Source organism: Lynx canadensis, chromosome B3 (assembly GCF_007474595.2).
Source record: "Lynx canadensis isolate LIC74 chromosome B3, mLynCan4.pri.v2, whole genome shotgun sequence".
Classification (NCBI taxonomy): Eukaryota; Metazoa; Chordata; class Mammalia; order Carnivora; family Felidae; genus Lynx; species Lynx canadensis.
Genome location: NC_044308.2, coordinates 72,573,730 through 72,600,926, shown reverse-complemented (window position 1 = coordinate 72,600,926; position 27,197 = coordinate 72,573,730). Strand labels below are relative to the sequence as shown.

Here is a 27,197-nt window from a genome sequence, read left to right as displayed (position 1 = left end):
AGATGGTGACTGGGTTTTTTGGCTTCAATATGTAGATATATATATATATATATATATATATATATATATATATATACTTCTGTGGTTGCCAAATGAGTAAACTGCAGCTTTTAATATTGCATTGGGTTCTTCTTCAAATGAAAACATCAACAATTATGAAATCTAAGATTACAGTTGAATTCTGGAAAAAAAGAAGACAGATTTCTAGAACGTTCAACCAAATAGTTGTTAAAATATTGGTCACACGTCAGATTTGGGTCTGGCCAACTTCTGCTCCCAGCTGGTTATGTAACCTTGAATAAGTCACTTAACATCACTAAACCTCAATTTCGTCATCTGTCAAATGAGAATTTGGTAGTATCTAGGAGGGGGGGAATTTAAAGTGCTTAGCCCAGTGCCCATAAAACTATAAGCACCATAGGGGCGCTTGGGCAGCTCAGTTGGCTGAGTGACCGACTCTTGATTTTGGCTCAGGTCATGATCCCAGGGTCATGAGATTGAGCCCAATGTCAGGCTCTGCACTAAGTGTGGAGACTGCTTAAGATTCCTCTCTCTCTCTCTCTCTCTCTCTCTCTCTCTCTCTCTCTTTCTCTCTCTCTTTGTGTCTCTCTCCCCCAGTCACTCTTGCCCTAAAAAACAACAACAGGAACAACACCACCACCAACAAAAACCCAAAAAGCAAAGCTGTAAGCACCACAAATATTTAGGAACAAACACAGTTCAGTAAATGAATAAAATGATTTGTTAAAAAAAAAAAGCATAATTTTAAGACTTGTGTGGTATTTTAATGCACTATGTTATAAAATCCTAAAGGAGGAGACTCTGTTACCTAAAATATATTCCCAATACTTATTAAAATGACTGGCACATATGAGTAGGTGCCAAATTTTCTTGAATGAATATATATATAGCTTAGAATAATGTCTTACTTTAGCATAAGTCATTATTTGTAAGGAGCATTTTCTCATATTTATTCAATTGCATATCCACAAAGAAACGTTAGTCCCAAATAAAGCAAAAAACAAAACGAAAAAATACCCAGAAATCTCTAACTTAAAATATATTCAAGTTTGAAAGAGCAGAGCTCCTGTACATGAGTGTTTTCACAAAAAGTGGAAACAACCAAAATGCCCATCAACTGATGAATGGACAAAGAAAATATAGGGTATCCATACAATGGATTATTGCGCAGCCACAGAAGTACTAAAGTACTGATACATGGATACACCTTGAAAAGGTGATGCTGTGTGAAAGAAACCAGACACAAAAGGCCATTGACTATAGGATTCTATGTATAGGCATAATGATAATCTAAGTTTTCACCTACATTGCCTCCTTCCATTCCTAGCTCGAAGTAAAACTCGGGGTGCCTGAGGGCGGAGGCATCAGGTATCTGTTCCCTGGGGGCCGCGCCCAGCACAAGACTCTAACTAGAGAAAAATCATCATTCTCCCCTCCCAGGCTGCTCACATCCAGGGCCCTCCTGCCCCCCTCTGGGTTTGTGCTCGGCTCCCCCTGCAGGCGATCTCACTGTGCCTCCTAGGACGCAGTAGTACACAGCCGAGTCTGACATTCTCACAGAGCGTTTCTGCAGGTGGAAGGAGCTGTCACTCTTAACAAGACTGGCGTGAAAACCGTGATGCTCTGCCCTCTGGTTTTCTGATAAGCTTTTCAGGAGCAATTGAGGAGCTTTGTTTTGGTGCTGGACATACCAGAAAACAAAAACTGTGTAGCTACTCTGGTAAGTGCAATTCAGGGTCAAAGGTGTCCCCTCAAAGAGGGTAACAGAACCTTCTGTCTGGGTCACTGAGTCTCCATTGATCCCTCCTGGAAAAAAAAAAAAGTTAAAGACTTTGTTATATTGATAATGTAAGGATAGTCTCCAGTTTGGCAGGGGTTAAAAGTCATCCTATAATCAAGGACTAGAACATCTTAGGAATTTTGAATAAATGTTACTTACTCAATATCAGCAAGATTGAAAGTCCTAAGTAGGAAGCAGACGGCATGGCCTGTGGAGAAGCAGTGGAAGGTTTCATTTGGGAATACACCCAAAGCTGAGAGGGTTGTTCCTCCAGTTTCTTGATCCTTTGGTGGAATCGCCTAGGAAATCTTGACTCCCGTGTGAAGCAAGCCAAACGGACCTGCAAGGTCATATCACAGGCTCTAAAGAAAGACATACGTGCTCGGAAACACACGACGAATGTGTGATGAATTTGTGTCAAACGACTAACTGAAGGGAGCAGCGCCTCCCTGTGGTTCCTCTCTGACCCTGCAGGCTGCTTTACAGCTGAACTGGTATTTGCCCTGGAATGGAGTTTGAGCTGCAGGCATAGAAGGGAAATAGGTGTCTGGGGTGAGGGGTAGGCCTCCAGGAAGCAAACACCGAACACTTTTTGTAGACTTCAAGGTGGTGCCTGAGGCTGAGACAGTGGGTAATCCTCTGTCACCCTCTTTAAGACACAGGGCAATATGGCTCCTTAAATCTCCCTAATCCCAGCATCTAATGTCTGTTCTTGCTGAGTATTAAGCTAGGTTTAGGGTATCCTGAAAGCATAGAAAAGAGCATGATTTGAGATGTTTGCTTGACATATTCCTCCGCTGTTCCCCTCGAACCAAGGGATTCTCTGCTGAGAATGTCCTCCCTTCTCTCTCCTACCTTTGCATAAGTAACTTCTATTCATTCTTTAAGAACCAGTTCACAGGGAGGGGTGGATAGCTCAGTAGGTTAAGCATCCAACTTTGATTCAGGTCATGATCTCATGGTCTGTGAGTTTGAGCCCCGTGGCAGGCTGACAGCTCAGAGCCTGGAGCCTGCTTCAGATTCTGTGTCTCCCCCTCTGTCTCTCTCTCTCCCTCAAAAATGAATTTTTTAAAATGGATTTTAAGTTTTTTTTTTAAAAGAACCAATTTACACACCATCTCCCTGGGAAAGGACTCCCCTGGATCTGCTAGGGCACTCTTAGTGCTCCCTTCTTTTCCCACTATACCTTGCACACATATCTACACTGTCATTACTGCACCAGATTAGAATCATTTTCGTGTTTTTTTTTTTTCAAACTAGACTTGGTGCTCCTGAGGTCACGAACTTAATCTTATTAGTCTCAGCAGCCAGTTTCTCAAACTATACAGGCCATTAGGAGATGCTCAAAAAATATCTGAAGAACGAACGAATAAATGAATGTGTGGATATGTTCGGTAGATACACTTTACTATGAAGTATAGTCTCTATGAGGGCATATGACTCAGTCCTCTGGTGTGATCAGCTTCTTCCAGAGTCAGACCCCAGACCTGAAAAACATGTTCTCAGTATTTCTCAACGTTGAGTAAAGTACAGCTTTTCATATAAGGAACCACTCTTATACTATTTTTTTAATATTAGGATGGCTTAATATAAAGCAAAATGAAATTAAATACAAATGTTTTAGGCTCCTAGGTCTCACGATTACACCACCAAACAAAAAAAAAATGCAAGCAAAATATACAATTGATCAAATTCAAATTAAAAGAATGTGAAGGATCATATTTGCCCAAAACTAAAGGGTTGCTGGAGGCTGATTAAAAGAATACTATAGATTGTGTAGTTCAACAACTTACTTGATTGAAATGATTCGGAGCTTAATATACTGTTGTCTAAATTATTATGTTTAGATATTACTAGTATATTTACTTTTCTATTCAAAATATCCGTTTAACCTGCCATTTTACCAATGTAAAATGACTGAATGTAATAAAACACCCCAAAAAAATCAGCGCCGAAAAAAAAATATTTGCATTTACTGCTACTCTTACATCTACTGTATTGTGTGTTGATACATCTAAACAAGAAATGTGACTGATACACCCTCTTCCAATGGAAACATTGCGGTAACTGTGGGAACAGGTTCTTGGGAGTTGGGCCTGTCTGCAGTACCATGTGCCATACCATAACCAAACTTTCCTAAATAGTTTTCTCCATTTAAACAACTGTGGTGCCTTTATTTGTAGAATGCCATTAGTCCATTTGTCTTTCATGTAGTGCAAGTGACATAAAGAGCACAAAAGTATCAAAACCAAGGGGAGTATTCTAAGCTGGTCACACAGATTATTAGAAATGTGCCATTATTGTTTTGTTTTCATCAAACAGAGATCTCCAAATCTAAAAATTCTCATGTAACTCCTATCTCCCAGGGGTTGGCAAACTTTTTCCTGTAAAGGGTCAAATAGTAACTACTTTAGGCTTTGAAGTCATATCTCAGCTCAACTTTGCTGTTCTAGTACAAACAGCCATAGCCAATGCATACATAAGTGGGCATGGCTGTTTTTCCAATAAAACTTCATTTACAAAGACAGGTGGTAGACAGCTTTGACCCATGGGCTATGCCAACCCTTGCTACATCCCAGGCATTTACCCATAAACTTCGAAAGATCCACGGATTACAGTCTGAAACACTCAGCCACACGTTCTTATTTGTGCCTTCACTGCAATATTATCAATATTATCTTTGAGGAGGCTTAAAATAAAGGAAGAATATTAAGTTAATGGATAGAAAGGAGGACGAAGGAGAGTTGATGACCTTGATGCCTAAGATGATCTGGTGCTGCAGATTCAGGAGTGAGAAACACAACTATGGCCCCTGCTGTTAAGGACCTCATGGAGTAGTAGTGGAAATGGCTTTTAATCAACTGATCAAAGAAATAAAGGAAAAACTGCAAGTCTGTAAAGTCAGAGGACTGTGATTCTGAAAGTACACATTGAGCTTTCCTCAGGTAATGACCCTTCGGTAGATGTACAAGAAAGAGCAGGCATGTGCTAGTTTTTACTCTTTTGAAGGGAGGGAAAAGAATTTTAAGAAAGGTAAAAAGAATAAGAATATCACCCAAAATTGCTTTGAAAGGGTCATAGAGGAGAAACAAAGTGCTCTTATGGGACTTAAATAAGACAAGTATTCGTGAAGACAGAGACAGACAGAAAAAGAGAGAGAGTATGAAAGGAAGGGAGAGAGATGAGAGCATATTGTGGAATGAGGCTGGAGAGGTAGCAAGATCCTAAGTTATGCAAGGTTTTGTAGGTCTTGTCAAGAATAAAGAATTTTTCTTTATTCTAGGAGCAAATGGGGTTCCAGGTGATTGACACGGTCAAATTTTCACTCTGACAAGATAGGACAAAGGACTACATTGAGTCATGAGGTCAAATGTCAAATGTGCCAGAAGCAGAGGAGCAAGGGATTAAGGTGGATTTTTTTTTTAAGTTTGTTTACTTATTTTGAGAGAAAGAGAAAGTAGGGAAGGGGCAGAGAGAGCGGAGAGAGCAGAGCAGGCTCCATGCCATCAGCCCAGAGCCCAGTGGGAGCTCAAACCCAGGAGCCATCTGAGATCAAAGCGAGAGTCAGACACTTAACTGACTGAGTCACCAAGTCACCCCTAACGTGGATTTTCAATTAGGATTGCGGCTGTAAACTGGGTTGTGGGCATTGTGATGTCTTCTGGAAGACTTTGAGGAGCCAAATTCAACAGACCTGGGAGATAGATTGGATTTGGTATTTCAAAAATAAATAATAGTGAATAGTTTAAAAGCATGTGAGTTCTAATATACCCTAAAGTGAGGGTGTGGCAGAAACTGCTAGGTCCCAATATGATGCCCATTGTCTCCTCTTTCTTACTAATAGAATCCCAATTTTAACAAGGGTGGCAACATGTTAAGATAAAAAATAGCCCCGATATCTCAGCCTCGTTTGCAGGTGGGAGAGAGGTTGAGACATTAAATAACACTGAGGTAAATGAAATGCAAGTAGAAGCCATTGGCTGTAGTTTCTGGAAAACGCTGACTCGGCCATCATGTGCCCATTTACCCTATTGACCTTCTCTTTGTTTCTGCGTGGAAGATGTATAGAGTGGACAGATTTCTAACAGTTTCTTTAAAGTATAAAACCAACAGTGACACCTTAAGGATGAGAGACAGTGAGCTACAAAGACCCTCGGTCCTTCACAACATGATGAAGCTAGCATACCAACCTTTCATATACTAGAGCTTCTTTCTATAAGAGGCAATAAATTCCATCCTGTTAAAAAGATGATAATTAGAATTTTCTGTAACCAATCCCTAAACTAATCCAGATCATGTTCATTAAAAATACAAATTCATTGTTTTTTCAGATTGAGTGAGTAAGCTGGGATAGAGCCAATAATGCAGATCTTCAGAGGTGCTCTAGATGATTCTGATACAGGTGGTGTTGGTAGTTTAAGGTGTGGCATTTGAGAACCACTGCCTTGTATAACTTTTCCCCTACCATCCCCCACCTTTTTCACCAAACATGTATACAAGTACAAATGCCCCAATAGTCCCCACAAACACATTTTCAGCAGTATCAAACTTCATTAAGAAAACTACATTCACACCATATGATCCCGTACTTCCACTACTGGGTATTCACCCAAAGGAAAAGAAAATACTAATTTGAAAAGATACATGCACCTTATGTTTACAGTAGCATTATTTACGATAGCTAAAATATAGAAGCAGCCCAAGTGTCCATCAATTGATGAGTGGATAAAGAAGATGTGATATAGATGTGTACCTATAGATAGAGATATAAATATACACAATGGAATATTACTCAGCCATAAAAAAGAATGAAATCTTGCCATTTGCAATACCATGGATGGATCTAGAGGGTATTGTGCTAAGTGAAATAAGTCAGTCAGAGAAAGACAAATACCATATGATTTCACTCATATTTGGAGTTTTCAAAAGAAAACAAATGAAGAAAAAATAGATAAACAAATAAAACCATATTTAACTATAGAGAACAAACTGATGGTTACCAGAGAGGAGGTGGGTGGGGTAATGGAGGAAATAGGTGGAGGGGATTAAGAGTACCCTTATCATGATAAGCACTAAGTTATGCATAGAATCACTGAATTACTATATTGTACACCTGAAACTAATGCAACACTGTATGTTCATGTACTTGAATTGTACTTGAAAACTATATTCAACATTTCTTTACCTTTCTAGGAACAAGATATAAATGAATGAAAAGCTACTGTGTATTTGATACTTTTTAAAAACAAAATTTCAGAGCCTGAACATACATCTCTCACTTGGATGGGGAAAAATTATGACTTTCTTATATGTTCTCATTTTATTAATGGAGAGATTGAAGCTTGGAGATCACACAACTAATAAATGGCAGAATGAGATTTGGATCTTTGTCTCTATCAGTCCTCAGCTTTAAAATGAACAGTTTGGCTGAAAGTGTTCTAAGATCCTTTCTGATTCTCTTTTCTCTGCAGGAATTAGAGGAATATAAAAATCATCTCACGCATCTCAAACACCCATGTAGGTCACCAGGAGGTTGCCCATATAAGACCTTCTAATACTGAGAAGTCCTTCCTCATCCTCCACAAGTGTGCAGTGCTTAGCTTTTTCGCTAATAAAATTGGAACTTGAAGGGTCTTTTGGGCTCATCTATCCAAATCCTTCTTTTCAAGTAAAGGAAATTGAAGGCTACTACGCCGATGATGTGCCCAAAGCCATATAGCCTGGATTGGCAGACCTGAGCCTGGCATTTCAGTTTCTCATTCTAAACTTCATACCCTTTGCCCTGGTACAAAATGTTTCCCCCCAAAAAATCATGAATGTGAGAGGGTTCACCTTGCATCTTGCCTGCTCTTTGTAGACTCTCCTTCTTGGGAAGACATAACCACTAATGCTACCCACTATAGGGCTGCTAAGAGGCAGCTCTGGGGAAGTTTGTGGAGAGGCTGCAGGTGCTTGGTGAACACTGTGCGTCCGTTGCACAGAAGTATGTGGCAGTGTCTGCTGTCTGGGAAGCCGTGATGGACAATGAACTGCTTTTGAGGGAGGTGTTCAGCGTGACTCGTAGTCTTCCACTGTTTTTCTCTCTTTCATTTAAACGTATTAAAATCAGTAGGACAAGGCCTCTACCCGAGTCTTGTTTATACCACTGTAAGTAGTTTATACTAGTTTTATAACTGCAGTTCATGGTGGCGTTTTCACCCTCCTGGATACTTAGGGTCTGATGATCCTGTTCCTGTTGGCTGTTCACCCCTAGGCAGAAACAGAAAGCAAAACGCCAGACATTAGTCACTGTATGTTCACTCTCTGCTGTTTACATTTCCTTCCCTGACTTTCTGGTACATTTTCAACTTAACAAGAAGACTTTGTCCCTCAGTCTTGAGGGCTCCGAACTTTGGTCACTCTGTTCCCACCACTGTGGTCACCCCTGTTTCTATTACCAAGAGCCCCAACTCACTGGCCAGTTGAAGCCATAGAATCATCAAAGACACTTCCAGGAGTTTCTCCATTCTTCTTCCTTACTGGGATCACAGAAGACTCGGTTCTGGGGCCTGAAGTGCAGCCAGGAACCTCAAGCAAAAGAGTTAGCTTTTTTATGGGGTATATTTATCTATTCCCTCAGGAACCCAGAGTCTCACCGAGCCAATCAGAGGCAAGCCCAGTCCTTTGCTTTCAGTACCTACCGACTGATCTCAAAGGAACGGAGTCTGAGGAAGAGTACTGCCATCTTGTGGTAGCAACATGATCTTGCAATAGAATGTGCTCTGGAAACATAAAGAATGCCATTCAGAAAAAATTACAAAGCAATGATGCCCACCTTGCCAGCATGTCCTCATATCTTCCTCCCTCTGTGTGTGTGTGTGTTGTCCGAACCTAACCTCTCCTCGTAAGGACACCAGTCATATTGGATTAGGGCCTGCTGTAACGATCCCACTTTAACTTAATTGCCTCTTTAATAACGCTATCTCCAAATACGGTCACATTTTTTTTCAATATATGAAGTTTATTGTCAAATTGGTTTCCATATAACACCCAGTGCTCATCCCAAAATGTGCCCTCCTCAATAGCCATCACCCACCCTCCTCTCCCTCCCACCCCCCCATCAACCCTCAGTTTGTTCTCAGTTTTTAAGAGTCTCTTATGGGGCGCCTGGGTGGCTCGGTTGGTTAAGTGTCTGACTTCGGCTCAGGTCACGATCTCATGGTCTATGAGTTAGAGCCCCGCGTCGGGCTCTGTGCTGACTGCTCAGAGCCTGGAGCCTGTTTCAGATTCTGTGTCTCCCTCTCTCTCTGCCCCTCCCCTGTTCATGCTCTGTCTCTCTCTGTCTCAAAAATAAATAAACGTTAAAAAAAAAAGTCTCTTATGCTTTGGCTCTCTCCCACTCTAACCTCTTTTTTTTTTCCCCCTTCCCCTCCCCCATGGGTTTCTGTTAAGTTTCTCAGGATCCACATAAGAGTGAAAACATGGTATCTGTCTTTCTCTGTATGACTTATTTCACTTAGCATCACACTCTCCAGTTCCATCCACGTTGCTACAAAGGGCCATATTTCATTCTTTCTCATTGCCACGTAGTACTCCATTGTGTATATAAACCACAATTTCTTTATCCATTCATCAGTTGATGGACATTTTGGCTCTTTCCATAATTTGGCTATTGTTGAGAGTGCTGCTATAAACATTGGGGTACAAGTGCCCCTATGCATCAGTACTCCTGTATCCCTTGGGTAAATTCCTAGCAATGCTATTGCTGGGTCATAGGGTAGGTCTATTTTTAATTTTTTGAGGAACCTCCACACTGTTTTCAGAGTGGCTGCACCAATTTGCATTCCCACCAACAGTGCAAGAGGGTTCCCATTTCTCTACATCCTCTCCAGCATCTATAGTCTCCTGAGTTGTTCATTTTGGCGACTCTGACTGGCGTGAGGTGATATCTGAGTGTGGTTTTGATTCAAATACAGTCACATTTTGAGGTATTGGGGGTTAGAGCTTCAACATGCAAACTGGGGTGGGGAGACCATTCATCTCATAACAATGAATATCTGATATTTCTGTTTCTATGGCAAGAGGCAGTAGTGTACAAGAAGAGAACAAACTTGGCAGTCAGGCCATTGAGGTCAAGTTTAGATCTACCCATTCAGTAGCTGTTTATATCATGTGTGTCTATATTCTCCTGACTATAAAATATAACTATGGATGGTGAGTAATAATACTACCTTTTTAGAGTTTTGAAAATTCTTGATGAGATAATAAAATGCTATTTAGAGCACAGCCTGATGCTTACTAGGACTAAAAAATTATTGTTGTTACAAGAAAATGGGTCCTCATGCTGAGCAGTCAAAAGGAATGGGAGAGTATTAGATAAATGTTTTCAAGGATGGACTTTAAGATCTTTTGTGTGTGAAATAGAGACAGGGGGAAGAGGGGAAAGAAAAAATATAAAGAAGGGAAGAAAGGAAGAGGTTGTGGGCTGGAAAATGGGGAGTGCTAGGAGGTACTTCTAGAAGGTTTGTGTTGGGTGACTTCCCTCTTTGTCACTATGAGATAAAGAAATATTAAAGCTTTTGAGAAAGGAACTGATGTTATTTAAGAAGTTTACATATTAGTCTGTCTTCTCTCTGCTACATAGTTTTGAAAGAATTTGTGAGGAAATTTTTGACTAGTGGTTAAAAAGATGACCCCTGGATCTAAGAAATTAAGGGACTTATCTACTGCCTCACAAGAGTCTAGTTCTCTTATTATTTGTATCTATTTGGCTGTATACATAAAAAGTCTATGGAGAAGCAGAAAAAGGGAACAGAGACATCGCTGTCCTCTGGGGAGAACTGTGAGGTTAGTTAGTGATAGGGAAACATTTCATTGTAAGTGTTAATGGAAAACTACAGCAACAAATGAAAAGGAAGGATTGTTGAAGACTCAGACCCTTTGAGAATGAAGGTTTGGGTCACTCCACAAGGCAAATAACCACAATCCAGCGACATTATGTCTGAGGCCAGGAGAAATATAAAATGGGTAGTAACATGGGGCACCTGGGTGGTTCAGTCAATTAAGTGTCTGACTCTTGATTTCACTTCGGGTCATGATCTCATGATTCGTGAGTTTGAGCCTGGCATTGAGCTCTGCACTGACAGTGCAGAGCCTGCTTGGGATTCTCTCACCGTCTCTCTTTGCCCCTCCCCTGCTCGCTTTCTCTCTCTCTCTCTCTCTCTCTCTCTCTCTCTCAAACTAGATAAATAAACATTTTAAAAATGGGTAGTAACAAAAAAGAGTTGTCTGTGTCAGCTGTGGACTCATGAACAAATCTGGAATCAAACAATGTAGTAGCTTTCTATATGTTCTCTTTCTTCTTTATACATGTGTGTCCTTCTGTATATGCTGCCATTTCTTTTTCTCTCTTCTCATCATTATTTCATATATATAAATTGTCAAAGGTTAACTTTATGATTTAGTCTGTATATAACAGCATATTCAGTGGCATTTCCTCTGAATTTTAGAAATGATTAATGTAGCAAGAGATATATAGTAAGTATAGGTCTCCTCATTTTGGGGAAAGGGTAAGAACTTCTCTTGTTCAAGGACAGCTTTAGCCTGTTAGATGGAAATATAGTCATTTTGTTGTTGGAAGTTCAAATGTGTGTGCAGAGGTACGTATGAAAGATCAGTAACCAGAGGGATAAAGTGTGTCAATTATCAACTTATTGCCTTTCTCTCTTATTGCCAAATCCCCCTTCAGTGCCCCAATTGTAATACTGGCCCCAGATCCTGTGACCATCTCTCCTTCACCGGCTGGCATGATATCAAGCTACGTCAAGCCCCCCGGAAGGGCCCTGCAGGAGGAAGAAGCTTCTCTTCTTGGTGCTGGTATGTCTTCACATTTCTTGTTCCTGCAGTTCTTGGCCAGCCTGTGGGACACCCAGTGACATTCACCTGCAGCAAGGTTCAGCCACAGCCCCCATTGGGCTTTCTGGCAAGTTTCACAAGTGCCCCAAGCAAATTCAGCAGCCAGCTTCCTATAAATTTTGTTGGGACCCTGGTCGGTGTTTTCCTGCTTGCCAGCCTTTTTCTCTGGCACCTTAGCAAAATTCTCCACCATCCAGCAGGCTACAGCCATGCATTCCCCAATGAGACATGAATTCCTGGGGAGTATGTATTACAATATGTCACTTACTTGGGAACTCTGGCTTAGTCCTAAGATAAGAACTTCCCTCTGCATATGTTATTCCTATGTTCTTTAGAGTTCTTTTTATTCATTGGTAGTTCATTCTCTATTATCAATTGATAAATATTTGTATTAAATTTTCCTTGTTCAGATTACCGTGGGTGTTTTTCCTTCTGATTAGACCCTGGTTGAGATAGTAGGAGTCCGTGAAGTGCATGAGAGGAAAGGCATTATGTAGTAGGGTCAGCAATCACAAGTCATGAAATGATATAGTTACTTTTAAAGAGCCGTGCTTAGGTACATGGTGATGAACACATGTGGGTGGAATGGGGCAGCAGAGAAGAGGTGAAACCTAACCACTGGAGAGTGGATGTAGACCAAGAAAAAAATGTTTTTTATGCTCTGTTACATAATCTATATTTCAAAAGTATTTTTTCCAGGTACTACTAGACAGAATAAATACACTTACATCTTTAAAACTAATTAGAGTAGGTAACGGGAATTTCCTTGGACAAATTTTTGAGGTTAATCTATAGCTAACTGACAACTGATGATATTATATCTAAGAGGTAAACTCAATGTCAATGTCCAGAGAAAGAACGCCCCCCTATGGTGATATAGAGAACTTACACAGAAATATTTTCTGTAACTCGTAAAGGGTTTGTGCTCTGCTTCTGTTATGAAACCAGTTACTGTGTCACCCAGAACACAGTAATACATGGCTGAGTCTTCCTCTTGAGCTGATGGTTTCTTCAGATGGAAAGACATCTCACGCTGGTTGAGACTGGCCGTGAAACCTTTGACACTCCCGCCTGAGATGTGTTTCAGGAGTAACTGGAGGCCTTGTTTGGGGTACTGGACATACCAGAATAGCACAGGACTCCCAGAATATGAATAATTGCACTTGACCTGCACCGGGTCCCCTGTGAAGACAGAGAGGTGGTCCTCAGGCTGGGTCACTGTCTGGGCTCTTGTTCCTCCTGTAACACCAATTCAGGATCAGAGAGAGTCTTGTAGATGAGGAGAATATTTCTTTCAACTGATTCGAAATCAGAAGACTACAGAAAGAGAATAAAAAGGGACTGTACTCACTGAGTATGAATATCGTTACAAATATAGAGAGGAGGATGGCCATCGTGTCTGAGCTGTCGAGAAACAGGAGGCTCTTTTCTGGAAACAATTCCGCTACATGGACGTTGACAGAACTGTGAGTTTACCAGTGTGTAAAGCAAAAGCTCTTCCTCAAAGAGCTGGTTGCTTTCTGGCTTTCTACCAAGTTCAATTTATGTAACATCTTCCTCTAGAGGCCAAATTGGATACAGCAGGTAATCTTGGTCTTCAGGAAGCCTTGAAATTCTAAAACAGAATGAAGAGGGATTTTCCTCCACAGTTAATAAGACAAAGTATAATGCTATGCTAATTGAAAAAGCATGTTACTATAAAAGTCCAGATAGAGAGATCAATGGAATGGAATAGAAAGTTCAAACGTACAAATTACTTATGGAAATTTAGTTATAATAAAAATGAGGAAAAGATAAATTAAAAAATTAAATGTGCCTTCAGAAATGGAGAGTGATTTAGAAATTAATAAATAAATATGGATGTCTACTTTAATATCTGTTACAAAATAAATTCCAAGTGAAAGAATATTCAATATTTTAAAATAAAAGATAAGTTATTTTGTACAAATTTAGGATGATCATAGATTGTTTAAGCGTGACAGTCAGAAAGCATAAGAGATAAATTACATTTCATAGAAATTTAAACTTCTCTACAAGTATGCTAATGAAATGTTTAAACATTACCAGATCAAGTTATTTTCCATCCAGCATCATTGATTCTGACCTTCTCCAGACCACAAAATGGCCCTTTAGAATTTTAGTTCTACAAGGTTTTTTTTTTTTTTTTTTTTTTTTTTTACTGGCCGTTAACAAAGGAACAACCATTTGGCCTAGAAAGAAGGCAATTCTAGAAAGATGGTAGATTGAAAATGTCCTTGTTCCCCTGTGCTTAGACAAGGAGCCTCTGTGGTGGCCAGGCAGGCTACACCAAGAGAGCTCAAGCGAGCAACCCTATTTGGGGTCACATATACATCTGGAATCAGGTATCCGGGAACTCCAGGATGAAGAGCAGAAAACTATGGGTTAAGAGAGGTTGGCCTACAGAGACCAGTAGACCTCTAAGAAGGAAACTATTCTCTTAAGAAAGCCTTTCCTTTAGCGCCCAAATAGCTGAAAAGAAAGTAACAGGTAGGCTGACTCCCATCTGTCCTTAATGGAGAGGAGTACAAGGAGATCAGAGAGAAAAAAGTTTTTTTCCTTTTAGTTTTTCAGCAGGGTATTGACATTACTGCTGTATCAGTGCCTTGCCATCTGCTACATTGCTGACCATCGGCACAGAAACATCTAGGCTCTTCATTCTCATAGGATTGCCTCCACATATACTGCCCCAGTAACCAGACATGTCAAGAGGGGAGTAAAGAAAGGGAAAGGAAACCTCAGAGAGAAATTAAGTCCTCATCTGGGTCCAGTATAGCCTGAAAAAATTATCAGGGTCAGTGACCCAGTTTCCTTAGCCAACAGTCAGGACATGTAGTTTGAAAAGTGATTGAGAATTCACTTATAAGAGAGCTCTATCAAAGAAAGGATACACCATTGAATGCATTGTTTATTTATTCAATCCCTGTAAAGGAGTAAATATAATTAAATGTAATTAGAATTCTGTAAGTCTCAGACTTGTGGTCATGATGAACAAATACAATGTCTCCAACAAGACTTGGGTTGATGGAAAAAACAGAACGTGTATATCATGGCCACCCTGACCTTGTTTCTATCTCCTTTCTTCTCCTATCCAATGCTTCCCCCATATACTTGCAGGAACACCTGGCTGATTCTGCTCTGTGACTATGAAGTATAGGCCACATTTTGAAATTCAAATAACGATGTCCAATTTCTTTCTCCCCAGTCTCTCTTTTCTTCACTCCCTTTTCCCCTCTCTACCTATGTTCATTATGTTTCTACCATTTCACCTTCTCATCTCCTTTTTCCCCGTTTTTCTAATCTCAGAAGAGATATAATAGAAGGTAGAAATCATTAGAATAATTTTGAAGTGAAAGTAAAGGTTCATACTTTAGCATTTTTAATCATAAACACCAAAACTGTAAATAGGCAATGCAGAGGTTTTCTCCTGGAGCTTCCAGCTTTCCCATTGCTCTAGCTGATGCTCATTTCTGCTTGCGAGTCATTTCTGTCACACTCCTCACAGCAGCTCTCCCTGTTCTTATAGGATATGACTAATCCAGATGCTCCCCTAACTGCTGCTAGCCCTCATTCAAATTTTCACTAACTTTCAGCAGTGGAGAAAAGAGTTGCTCGCTTAGAGCAAAGCCTAGAGTACCCCCTACTGGTTGAAAACCATCACACCAACCAGCTCATCAACAGTCACCAGAACCCCAGAGCCCTCATTCCATTCTTTCCTGACGACCATCCACAGATTAGCAGGAGCAAAAGAACTGCCAGGTTTGGATGAGGATTTTTTTTAAGTAAACTGGTTTTTTTGTCAAAATGCCATTTAATGAAGGTTACTATCTTAAAATGTTTTGTCAAATTGTGCCAAAACTTTGTGCCAAAGGTTGTATGTAATTTCTCCAATCTATTTCAGAGGAAGTCCACAGCAATTTATTGAAGGTCTTCTATAATAAACTAGATCTTGTGCTAAGTCTTAGGAAATTAAAAAAATGAATAAAACATTGTCACTACTCATAAGACATTGTGGTATAGCAGGAAAGACAAACATGAAAGAGTGAGTATTTATATCCAAATAGCATCGCAAAAAAAGTACAAAGTGAACCCAAAAATAAGGAGATATTTCTTGTAACAGAAGACAGTTAGACAAAGATTTAATAAGAACATGATTATTTTGTCCTTTTCCCAGAAAAGATAGAAAGAAATGTTTTCAAGAGATGAAGTAGAGATATTACCTTGGAAGTGGAATAGAGATACCTCCCAGACGAAAATAAAAGAGGGGAGAGATGGGGCACCTGGCTGGTTGGGTTGGTGGAGCATGTGACTCTTAATCTCAGGGTTGTATGTTTGAACACCATGTTGGGTGTAGAGGTTACTTAGAAATAAAATCTTGGGGTGGCTGGGTGGCTCAGTCATTTGGGCATACATAGAATTCAGTCACGGCTCAGGTCATGATCTCGCGGTTCGTGAGTTCCAGCCCCGTATCAGGCTCTGTGCTGACAGCTCAGAGCCCAGAGCCTGCTTCAGATTCTGTGTCTCCCCCTCTCTCTGCTCCTCCCCCGCTTTTACTCTGTCTCTCTAAGAAATAAAATGAAAACATAAAAAAAAAATTAAAAAAAAAGAATGACCTAAAATAGGTTCACTGGTTCTGTGTAACACAGATTGGAAATCTAGATATCATGATGTCTAATTTACTATAAAATATCTCAGTGTTGTAAAATATCTCGGATATTATATATGTGCTAGAAGTTAAGCTTCAAATCCATGTTGAGACTCTATATTGCATTGATTAAGAGCCTATGCTGTACATTTGCCCTAGTTGAGAATATATGTGGCACAGCTTGTCAGCTAACATTATAACCAAGTACAGTAAAAACTTGGATTGCAAGTCACTTGTTCTGTGCGTGTTCTGCAAGACGAGCAAACATTTCTAATAAGTTTTAACTTTATAAGTAAATGATGTCTTGCAATATGAGTAGTATGTGACACCAAACGTCACATGATCACAACTGAGCCAATGGTTCTCTCTCTCTCGCTCTCGCTCTCTCTCTCTCTCGCTGCAGGATTCTGGGTCATCATCTCCCATGCTCGGATGCTCAGTCTCAGGCTGTGATGTTTGGCAGAAATCAGTGATTTTTCAGAAGGTTGGAAGATGCCCACAACTGGCACTAGTGTATTTTTGTTGTTGTTGTTACTTCAAAGCACCTATGGACAGTAGGAAAAGTAGCACTTTTCCATACAAGAGTGCGCTTAGGAATGCTGCACTTCATTCTAGGTCAGGCTGCCTGCAGATAGAGACCCTTTCCTCTGCTGCCTCATTGCTAGTTACATCAAACACAGTATATGACAAGAGTTTAATAATTAGTACTGTGGTCACCATCCGTGTGATGGTATACAATGACCCCCATGCAGAAAAAGGTTGAAAAGAAAGGCAGTAAGAGGAAGGAGATGATTACAGTGGAAGTTAAGAAGGAAATCACCAAGAAGTATAAATGAGGTATGCGAGTGGCCAAAATTGCAAGATTTTATAAGAAGTCTTCTTTTTGCATCCCATGTGGAGGAGAAGGAGAAAAAGGCAGAGGAATCCCTCACTTCAAATGAGATTAGGGAGATGTGTAAAAAGTTGGAAACAGTGCAAAATTTTGTAGAAAATTGCCACCTGAATAAGACTGTTGCAGTGCGAGCAGTCAAGTCTGTTTAACGACGATGCAGTGTCACATTTCTGTGAAGTCCTCAAAAGGAGGCAAAAGCAAGTGTCATTGGATAGGTTCCTTGTTAAATTTGCAAGAAAAGAAAAAGATTCCATTGAGCCAATAGATAGCAGTGATTCCGTTACTGATAGTGCAAGTCATCCTACACACTAACCCTCCTCTCTCTGGTCTCCCTCACACCAGCCACGAAGGTTTTCAAAGATAAGTGCTGGTTAATTTGTTTATTTTGCTTTAAATTTTGTATTTTCTTTATTATTTTGTATTATATTACAGTATTGTGTTCATTTTTATATGAATATTTTTGGGTTGTGGAACAAATCATCTGAGTTTCCATTATTTCTTATGGGGAAATTCGCTTTGATATACAAGTGTTTTGGATTACAAGCATGTTTCCAGAACGAATTATCCTCACAAACCAAGGTTTTACTATACTTCAGCTTTCCACATGTAGATCAACACCTGAGGCAATGTTAGCTAGAAATGATTTATTTAAATAAAAAAGGGTCTTGCCTTTTTCACTTCAGAACTCTGGCACTTTATGATGTACTCTGAGTGAGAGCGGAGTAGGGAATGAGTGGGAGGCGTCTCTCCTGGAGAAATTCATCAGAAGACTTCCATCTGGAACAACGTCTATCTGAATGTGGCACAGCATTGCTGTTGGAGCAACGATTCAGGCGGCAAGCACTCCCCAGAGCCCAGCCTGTCCTGCAGTATTTGCCCTCAAAGAAAAACAGACCTTCCTGAAGACTCTCTCTTGAGTTCTTGAGTCATGAAAAGTCCCAATGTCTCAGGAGGTTTGTGTTCAGCTCCCCCTGCGGACCCAGGCACCGTGTCACTCAGCGCAGAAGTACTTGGCCGCGTCACTACCAAGGGCTGGGGATTTCCTCAGGTGGAAAGAGGTTTCACTCTTCTTAAATTCAGCCTCGAAGCCATTGATGCCTTTAACCAGGGTGTCCCCTGATATGTATTTGAGGAGAAGCTGGAGTCCTTGGTTGGGGTACTGCACGTACCAGAAGACATAAGTCGTTCCACTAGAGGAGTAGTTGCACTTCAGCTCCAGATGGGCTCCTTCAGAGACCAACACCTGGGCATCAGGCTGAGTCACTGACTGGGCTCCCGTTCCTCCTGAAACATCAATGCTGAGTCAGTGGGACCAAGACAGACCTACCTATTAAGAGAAGGTGTCTTCATTCTGCATCCCGTCACTTTTGTGCAAAGAAGGAAAGGGAATGTTACTCACTTGGGGCAAAAATCACGTCAAGCCCTGAGATGGGCAGGAGGAGCATGGCTGAGCAGTGGAGACACTGTGGGCTTTCAGAGCAAGAGGAGTGGGGAGGTTGGGCCGTACAGGTCCCTTGCTTTGACAAGTTTCAAAAACTGTTAGAAGGAGTCTTCCTCCCTTTTTTTTCCCCTAGCCTCTTGTCACAGACTCCTCTTTGCACAGACATCAGTGAGGGTCCCTCAGCCAGCTGCAGGGAGGAGGGGCTGAGTAGCTGGTGAGGACCTACAACCACAAGTGCCTCATTTGTGTGACGTTGCCCACTGCCTCCAGGGGCAGGACCAAAAGTCCAAGAGAGCTAGCTGTCTTCTGTTCTCATCTCAGAGACATGACCACCAAAACTTCAAAAGAAAACGTTTCTTCCTCCCTGAATCTGTGATGATGTCACCTTCTAAGGTACATGGTGTTAATCTTAAAATAAGGGAGAAATGGGAGCTTTGTTAAAATAGAAGAGTCATTTCCTTCACTGAGAAATTAGTCACAGAAGACAATATTTTAGACTTTGGAATACCATCGAGAGACTTTACGTTACTTTTTAAAGCCATTCATTAGGCGGAAAGACTAAAATCAATTGTGTCAGCTGAGCTGAGCTTCATATGGCCTCGTGCTGCTGGCTGTGAGCATCAGAGTGGAGGAAAGAGATGATTCCTTTATTTGGTACTGAAAGGAAAAAAAAATTAGACCAGAGACTTATAGGTAAAATCATCCTGGAACTGGTGGCATTATCTAATCAAGGCCAACTAGTAAAGGCGATGATTTTCTTTGTCAAGGAGAAAGTCTGAAGAAGACTCCTTGGTGAATACGTTTGATATTTGTTTAGGCTATAAGAAAATAGCTAGGGCACCACATTATTTAAGTGGAAAAAGTGAGAGTTCTGTTCCAATTGTCAATGGTCAGAATAGACTGACATAGTATGCCAAATTAAGGCTACCTCACCCTGGAAAGAACATTAACAAAGGAGCATTTGCAGAGAAGTGAGCAGCGTTATAAATGTAAGGAAAATATGACATATAAGTAAGTGATTCTGGAAGGAATTAAAGAGAGAGGGGAAAAAGTGAATCCATTTGAACTCAATAAAGCTGGAAGGAGTGCAGCCAGCAGACTGGAAACGAGAGGAACATCCTGCAGGGAAGGAGCGTATAGAAGCCATGGAAGTAAAGTGTCAGGAACACTCGCCATAGCAAAGCAACACAGTCCCACACAGCTGGGACAGGACCTATCAAACAGGGAAGTGTGTTCTATGTTCTACTAGTAAGACGAAACTCTGAAAGGAGAAGACTTCCCTACTCAACTTATTTCAGACCACTGAAACTTTAAAACTGAAGAAACTAGGGAGACACATCTCAGGTGAAATGAGAATCTGGTCAACAGAGCCCTTTTCAGAATGTCAGAAGGACAACTCACTCCTTTCTGAATACTCTGTTGACCTGCACCAGCCTGAAATCAGAAGCCTCTGTCTTCTGATTTACTTCTTGACCCTGCCTATAGATTTCTTTCACACATGAGACCAAATCACACTGAGATTTTAAATGTGGCTAGGGTGTGCTTCTGATTTGAAATATCTGATAACTGTATATACTCTCCTCCCTTCTCCCCCAAATCATCACTGAAATGAATTTAGAAACAAACAGGATGAACTTAGATCCATAATGGGAAAATAAGAAAAAGACAAAAACTGTCAATAATCCCATAAGAGGGAAAATAGATGTAATCACAGTGATGAGGGAGACAGACAGGGGAAAAGAACACCCCAGAATGAACCATGAGAAGATGTCAGCAGAAATGTGAGTGAAGGAAATTTACTTCTGGGGCGCCTGGGTGGCTCAGTGGGTTAAGCGTCCAACTTTGGCTCAGGTCATGATCTCGCGGTTCATGAGTTCGAGCCCCGCATCAGGATCTGTGCTGATAGCTCAGAGCCTGGAGCCTGCTTAGGATTCTGTGTCTCCCTCTATCTGCCCCTCCTCCTCTCTCTCTCTCTCTCTCTCTCTCTCTCTCTCTCTCTGTGCCTCTCAAAAATAAATAAACATTAAAAAAAATTTTTTTTTAAAAAGGAAATTTACTTCTTAGGACCCTGAAGATGCTCTGAGCTGAAAAAGAGCATGATGGGGGCAGGAGGGACAGAACACAGGGGACAAAGTTAATGTCCCCTGAAGGTCACTGAAAGTCAATGTGTGGATTAGCTATGTTCATCTCCCTCTATATGCTCTATCTAGCTACTGCGTTTACATGTGAGAAGCATAGTAATATACACATACATAATAATTATATATTATATGTAGTAATAATCATATATTATGATTAGTAATATATCTAGTAATACATATTACTATGTTTCTGACACATAAATATATATATTATATATAACATATTATATATATAATCTCATTTAATCCTGAAATATGTATGGTAGAAATATATGTAATATGGGCCTAAGATCAAATGGCCCACTGATAACATAAAAGATAGTCAAACTGACACCACAGAGCAAGTTCTTTCCAGGGTGCCATGACATCAGAAGGCACGTGATACAGGTGAAACTAGAATTCGAATATCTTGATTCCAACACAACTTCCTGCTCTTTCTCGGTGCTTTTCAAATCTGTCTTCCATGACTCAGAAATATTTGTGATGAGTTTTCAGTCCAAAGATTGAGAAGTTGAAACAAATTCTGACTCTGTTGCATCCTCTTAGCCAGTGAGTATGTGAACAGCAATCTTAACTGGCCATTTCTGGGTCTTCCCACCTTTTGGACTACATAAATAATGCCCTGTCTAAAAGATCACATCTTCAGCTTTATGATAAATGTGACTTTTACACTTTTCCCCTGTAATTGTAACATCTGTCACAAAGCCTTATTTCTATCAGGCCACAGATTTTTTCCTGGACTTGGACATAAGTTGTAAGACAATTCCAACGTGCCAAGGAGTCAGGGGAGGGAGGTCTTCATATGATTTTTGGTGTTATCAACTTTCCTCCCAACATGTTCTAAGACATCTTCAATACCATATTATTTGTTTTTTTAATGTTTATTTTATTCTTGAGAGGAGGGGGAAGGAACAGACAGAGAAGGAGACACAGAATCTGAAGCAGGCTCCAGGCTCTGAGCTGTCAGTACAGAGCCCGATGCAGGGCTCGAACTCATGAACCGCGAGATCATGACCTGAGCCCAAGTCAGACACTTAATCGACTGAGCCACCCAGGTGTCCCCTTCAATACCATATATTTTTGATAATTAATCCATGCAGGCCTTTAATCACCATAACAAAACTCCTCAGTGTCTAGAATCCTTTTAGGTGCTTGCTCAGAGATCCTTCTCATGAAATCTGAAGCCATTCTGGGCTTCCTTGTCCTGCCTGTGTGTCTGGGACATTCTATGGTTATGGCTAATGCTCTTAATTCCCATTTGCATCTAGACAGCAAACAGAATTTCTCTACCCTGCAGCCTAGGCTCTACATCAGGCATTGCTGGGGCCCCAGTGGGTTTGGGTACAGACAGCAGGTGCCAGGGGAGCACTGTGTGCTCACTGCACAGAGGTAGGTAGCTGAGTCGCTGAGCTGGGAATCTCTGATGAACAGGGAGAGATGTCGGCTTGCTTTATTGAGCAGCCCTGTAAATCTTCCTTCTTCTTTTTCACCATTGGAGTACATGTGCATCAGAAACTCGGGGCCCTTCCCAGAATACTGTCTGTACCACACGAAGTACTGGGAAGCACTGTCACTGTAACTGCAGTTGAGAAAGGCAGTGACTCCCTCCAGAACAGTCAGAGGTACAGGACTCTGCTTCACTTCATTCTGGTGACTTCTCCTCATCCCTGTGCAAAAAGACAGCAGTCAGTCAAAGAAGATCCATTGGGTAGTGGATGCTTAGTCTTCAGAATTTAAATGATTTTTCACAGGCCTTCCACCTCTACCCCCCCTGAGGTAGAAACATTCATGTTTCTACCTACAGGCCCAGAATACATGATAACTCCAAATATTGTACTTTATATTCCCATAGAGATGCCCAAAACTCACAGGTTAACTGAAGCCACAGGATCACTAGGAAAACTCTTGAGCCCTCCATTATTCTTTCTTCCCCTGGTTCACTGAGGACTCAAATTTTAAGCCCTAAAAAAAAATGAGTCTAACTCAGACATTTCTAGTTGTTCTGCTTTAGGAATCATAGAAGAAATTCATTCTACCAATTGGAAGAAAAGAGTCTTTTTCACCGCCCCTGATACACCACCAAGCCCCACCTCTTGTCTCCTTCTGTCTGTCTGTCTGTCTGTCTGTCTGTCTCTCTCTCTCTCTCATACACACATACACACACACACACACACACACACACACACACACACAAACTTGAGAGCTTTCCTCAGTCCCTGAGAAAACACTGCCATCTTGTGGACTCATGATAGTGATCCAAAAGATGTCCAAAATGTAGACCCTTGTTCTATGAACTGGTAACCGTAAAAATCTGCCACTGTAATAAAGTTAAAAATTTAAGAATCGTATAGCCCAAGTCAGCGTGTGTGGGGAGAGGGAGATGTGTATGTGTACGTGTTTTACGTCAAATGGCAACACTTGTCTGAGCAAAGGCACTTACAGAAAACAACCACCTTCCTGCACTGAAAAAGCAGTCACAGAGTATTCTGTTTTAGAAGTCCGGTGAGGTTCTTGTGGATTCAAGGAGCGTTTCAAATGGTGTAACTCTTCTCCACATCAGGCCAGACACTGACTATCTCATTCCCTCACCTCCAATTTTGAAAGAAATTGATTCTAACTCAAAAGAATCCTTTCGAGGCCGAACAGCCTAAAATCTGACCAAATAAACACGTTTCCAGCTCAAAACTGGGGCAATATTTTTAACAAGGCCGAGGGCTAGAGAAACTAGGGATTCTTCAGGCCGTTTTTGCACCAGTGCACGTGTGTGTCAAAACAGTGCTTATTTAGGCTATCACCACTACTGCTACAACAACAAAAGGGATGGGGCCGCCTTCAGTATCTAGACTGTGAATAAAATCTAGTGTGTACCTACCCTTTTGTCTAATTTCTCTTATTCCCTTTTCTTGCAGAAAGCCACAGGATCTAGGGATTAATCTCCACAAGTTATGGATCTGCTCTTGCTCTCTCTGTCTCTCCATCCCACCCTCGCCAGCAAAACCACATTTATCAGAGGGCAGGCTATGCCAGAAGCTTAATTGGGGCTATAGAGAAATGAGCACAGACAACAGCTGTCCCTTCTGCCTCGTATCCTTGCAGAAGCTGGTGGCTAGGGGTCTGCAGTGCAGGGGCCCTTTTCCGTTCAAGAGCCATGTAATCAATATCCAGCCAAGAGGCACCGGTCAGTCCCTTCCCATTCCCACTGCAAACTGTGTAGGAAACAGAGAGAGAAGGACGATGCTAATATTAAAAACCCTTTTGGGGCACCTGCGTGGCTTAGTCGGTTAAGCGTCTGACTCTTGGTTTGGGGTCAGGTCATAAGTTCACAGTTTTGTGAGTTTGAGCCCCACATTTCTCTCTCTCCCTCTCCTTCTGCCCCTCCCCCACTCGCACTGTCCCTGTCTCTCTCAAAATAAATAAACTTTATAAAGAATAGAATAAAATCCCTTTCTCTAAGAGCACATTACATTCGACAGAAACCACACAGCCATTTCTCAGTAAAGGTAAAACCCAAAGGGGAGGGCGCCTGAGTGACTTAGTCAGTTAAGCGTCCAACTCTTGATTTCAGCTCAGGTCATGATCTCATGGTTCTTGGGTTTGAACCCCACATCGAGCTCCATGCTGACAGTGCTGAGTCTGCTTAGGATTCTCTCTTTGCCTTGCTCTCTGCCATTCTGCTCCTCTCTCTCTCTTTCTCTCAAAATAAACATTAAAAAAAATGTGACAGCAGCATAAAATGGCAAGCACCAGTCTTAGGAAATTTATGAACACCAAATTTAAAGCCTCAAAAAATAGAACGTAGGCCTAAGGTACAGTCTTTATAAGAAGGACCCTGCCCTGGGGCACCTGGGTGGCTCGGTTGGTTAATTGCCGACTTCATCTCAGGTCATGATCTCAGCCCATGAGTTCAAGCATCAGGTTCTGTACTAACAGCTCAGAGCTTGGAGCCTGCTTTGGATTCTGTGTGTGTCTCTCTCTCCCACTTGCATTCTGTCTCTCTCTCTCTCTCTCTCAAAAATAAATAACAAAACATAAAAAAAAAAGAAAGACCCTGCCTTTTTTAAAGATTTGTAACAAAAATTAATATAACTGGTTAACAGACCTAATATTGTGGTGGATACAAAGTCATGTCAGTGCTGGCGAAATGACAGAATCCATACAGCCGCAGTGCTGTCCTATCTGCAAAGCTTCCATGCCTAATGATGTCTAAAGAAAAATGGAACTCCTTCAGATGATTGAAGGACAATGTTAAGGTGATCAATCAAAAAGAAAATCCACAGTCCCTTCCCTCATTTGATTTAAGTAGTCTTCATTTTTTACAGCAGTACATTTTTTAGATATGTCTTGTGAACCTAAAGTACTGCAAAGCAGGCTCCCATTCAAAGGAAATTTATCTCCTGATATTGCAGATGCTAGTAATTTTGTGTCCGTTTGAAATATATGAGCTCTACTATTAAAAACAACAATAAAGGAGATCTTTATATATGTGGAAACACACACATCTTTACCCATTGTGTTCTCATTAGCATAACTGTGCTGTTTATGCATTTGATTTTTAAATCATATAGGAAACAAGAGGAGATACAAACAAAAAATACTGGCTTTATATTTGTTTATGTAGTTGCCTTTACCAGGGTTCATTATTTTTTGGGGGTGGGTATAGCTCCAAGTTACTGTCTAGTGCCATTTCATTTCAGACTGAAGGACTCCCTTTAGAATTTCTTGTAGGGTATTGGGGTGCCTGGGTGCTCAATCAGTTGAGCATCTGACTTTGGCTCAGGTCATGATCTCTTGGTTTGTGAGTTCGAGCCCTATGTCGGACTCTGTGCTGACAGCTCAGAGCCTGGAGCCTGCTTCAGATTCTGTGTCTCCTCCTCTCTGTCCCTCCCATGCTCATGCTCTAGAGTCTCTCTCTGTCTCTCAATAATAAATAAATGTTAAAATGGGGCGCCTGGGTGGCGCAGTCGGTTAAGCGTCTGACTTCAGCCAGGTCACGATCTCGCGGTCCGGGAGTTCGAGCCCCGCGTCAGGCTCTGGGCTGATGGCTCAGAGCCTGGAGCCTGTTTCCGATTCTGTGTCTCCCTCTCTCTCTGCCCCTCCCCCGTTCATGCTCTGTCTCTCTCTGTCCCAAAAATAAATAAACGTTGAAAAAAAAATTAAAAAAAAAATAAAAAAAAAAAAGAATTTCTTGTAGGGCAGACCTGCAAGTGATGAACACCTCAGCTTTTGTTCATCTGGGGATGTCTTAATTTCTCCTTTATTTTTGAAAGGTAGTTTTTTGCTCTGTGTATAATTGTGGGGTGACAGGTTTTTCTTTCAGCACTTTATTTTTTTTTAACTATTTATTTTTAGTGTTTATTTATTTATTTTAAGAGAGAGAGGGAGAGCACAAACAGCAGAGGGGCAGAGAGAGAGGAGAGAGACAGAATCCCAAGCAGGCTCTGCTTTCAGCACAAAGCCAGATGCAGGGTTTGAATTCACAAACTGTGAGATGATGACCTGAGCCAAAATCAAGAGTCAGAGGCTTAACTGACTGAGTCACTCAGGTGCTGCAACAGCACTTTGAATATATCATCCCACTGCCTTCTGGCTTCCATTGTTTCTACAAGAACTTGAATGTTAATCTGATTGGGATCATTTGCATGTAATTGATCCCTTCTCTCTTACAGCTTTCAAGATCCTCAATTTGCCTTTGTCTTTCAATAGTTTAATTAGTATGTGTTTAAATGTGGATTTTTTTTTTAACCTTTATCCTACTTGGTGTTTATTGAGATTCTTAGATGTATAGATTCATGTTCCATCAGATTTGAAAAGTTTTTGGTCATTTTTTCTTTAAATATTCTTCCTGCCCCTTTCTCTCTCTTCCCTCTGAGACTTCTATTATACTTATGTTGGTACATTTTACAATGTCTCATGGTCTCTCGGGCTCTGTTCATTTTTCTTTATTCTTTTTTCTTTTTGCTCTCAGACAGGGTAATTTCATTTGACCTGTCTTTAAGTTTGTGGATTCTTTCTTTTACCTGCTCAAATCTGATTTAAATTCTTCTAGTGATTTTTTTCCCCCTTAAAGAATTTCCTCTGTGTAATGACTTCTTTGCCCTGAGGGAGTGCTGTGTTATACGAAATACAGGCAAGCCTTTGCAACAGTTCTTTAGGGAGCTACCTGACAGTACAAAGCAGCTAATCACTATTCTTTGATAACAAGGTCTGCCCTGCTCCCTCCACCACCAGGAACCCACACTGGGAATGCAGGCTGCCATCTAAAGACTGTCATGGAGCCAGTGATGAGAAGTTGGAGCAAGGATGAGTTCAGATGACACAGAGCTCTCTTATCAAGTTTGAGTTACCTTTTTCTTAAGCGTTGGCTT

The 27,197-nt window shown here is 41.0% G+C and overlaps 1 gene segment (V, D, J or C); it reads right to left on the bottom strand.

Annotated features, from left to right (window-relative positions):
- Positions 1-971: 971 nt before the first annotated feature.
- LOC116738148 lies at positions 972-2,240 on the bottom strand. The segment is given in 2 exon segments: positions 972-1,827; positions 1,961-2,240. Coding segments are annotated over 2 exon segments (600 nt in total).
- Between the last annotated feature and the right edge of the window lie 24,957 nt (positions 2,241-27,197).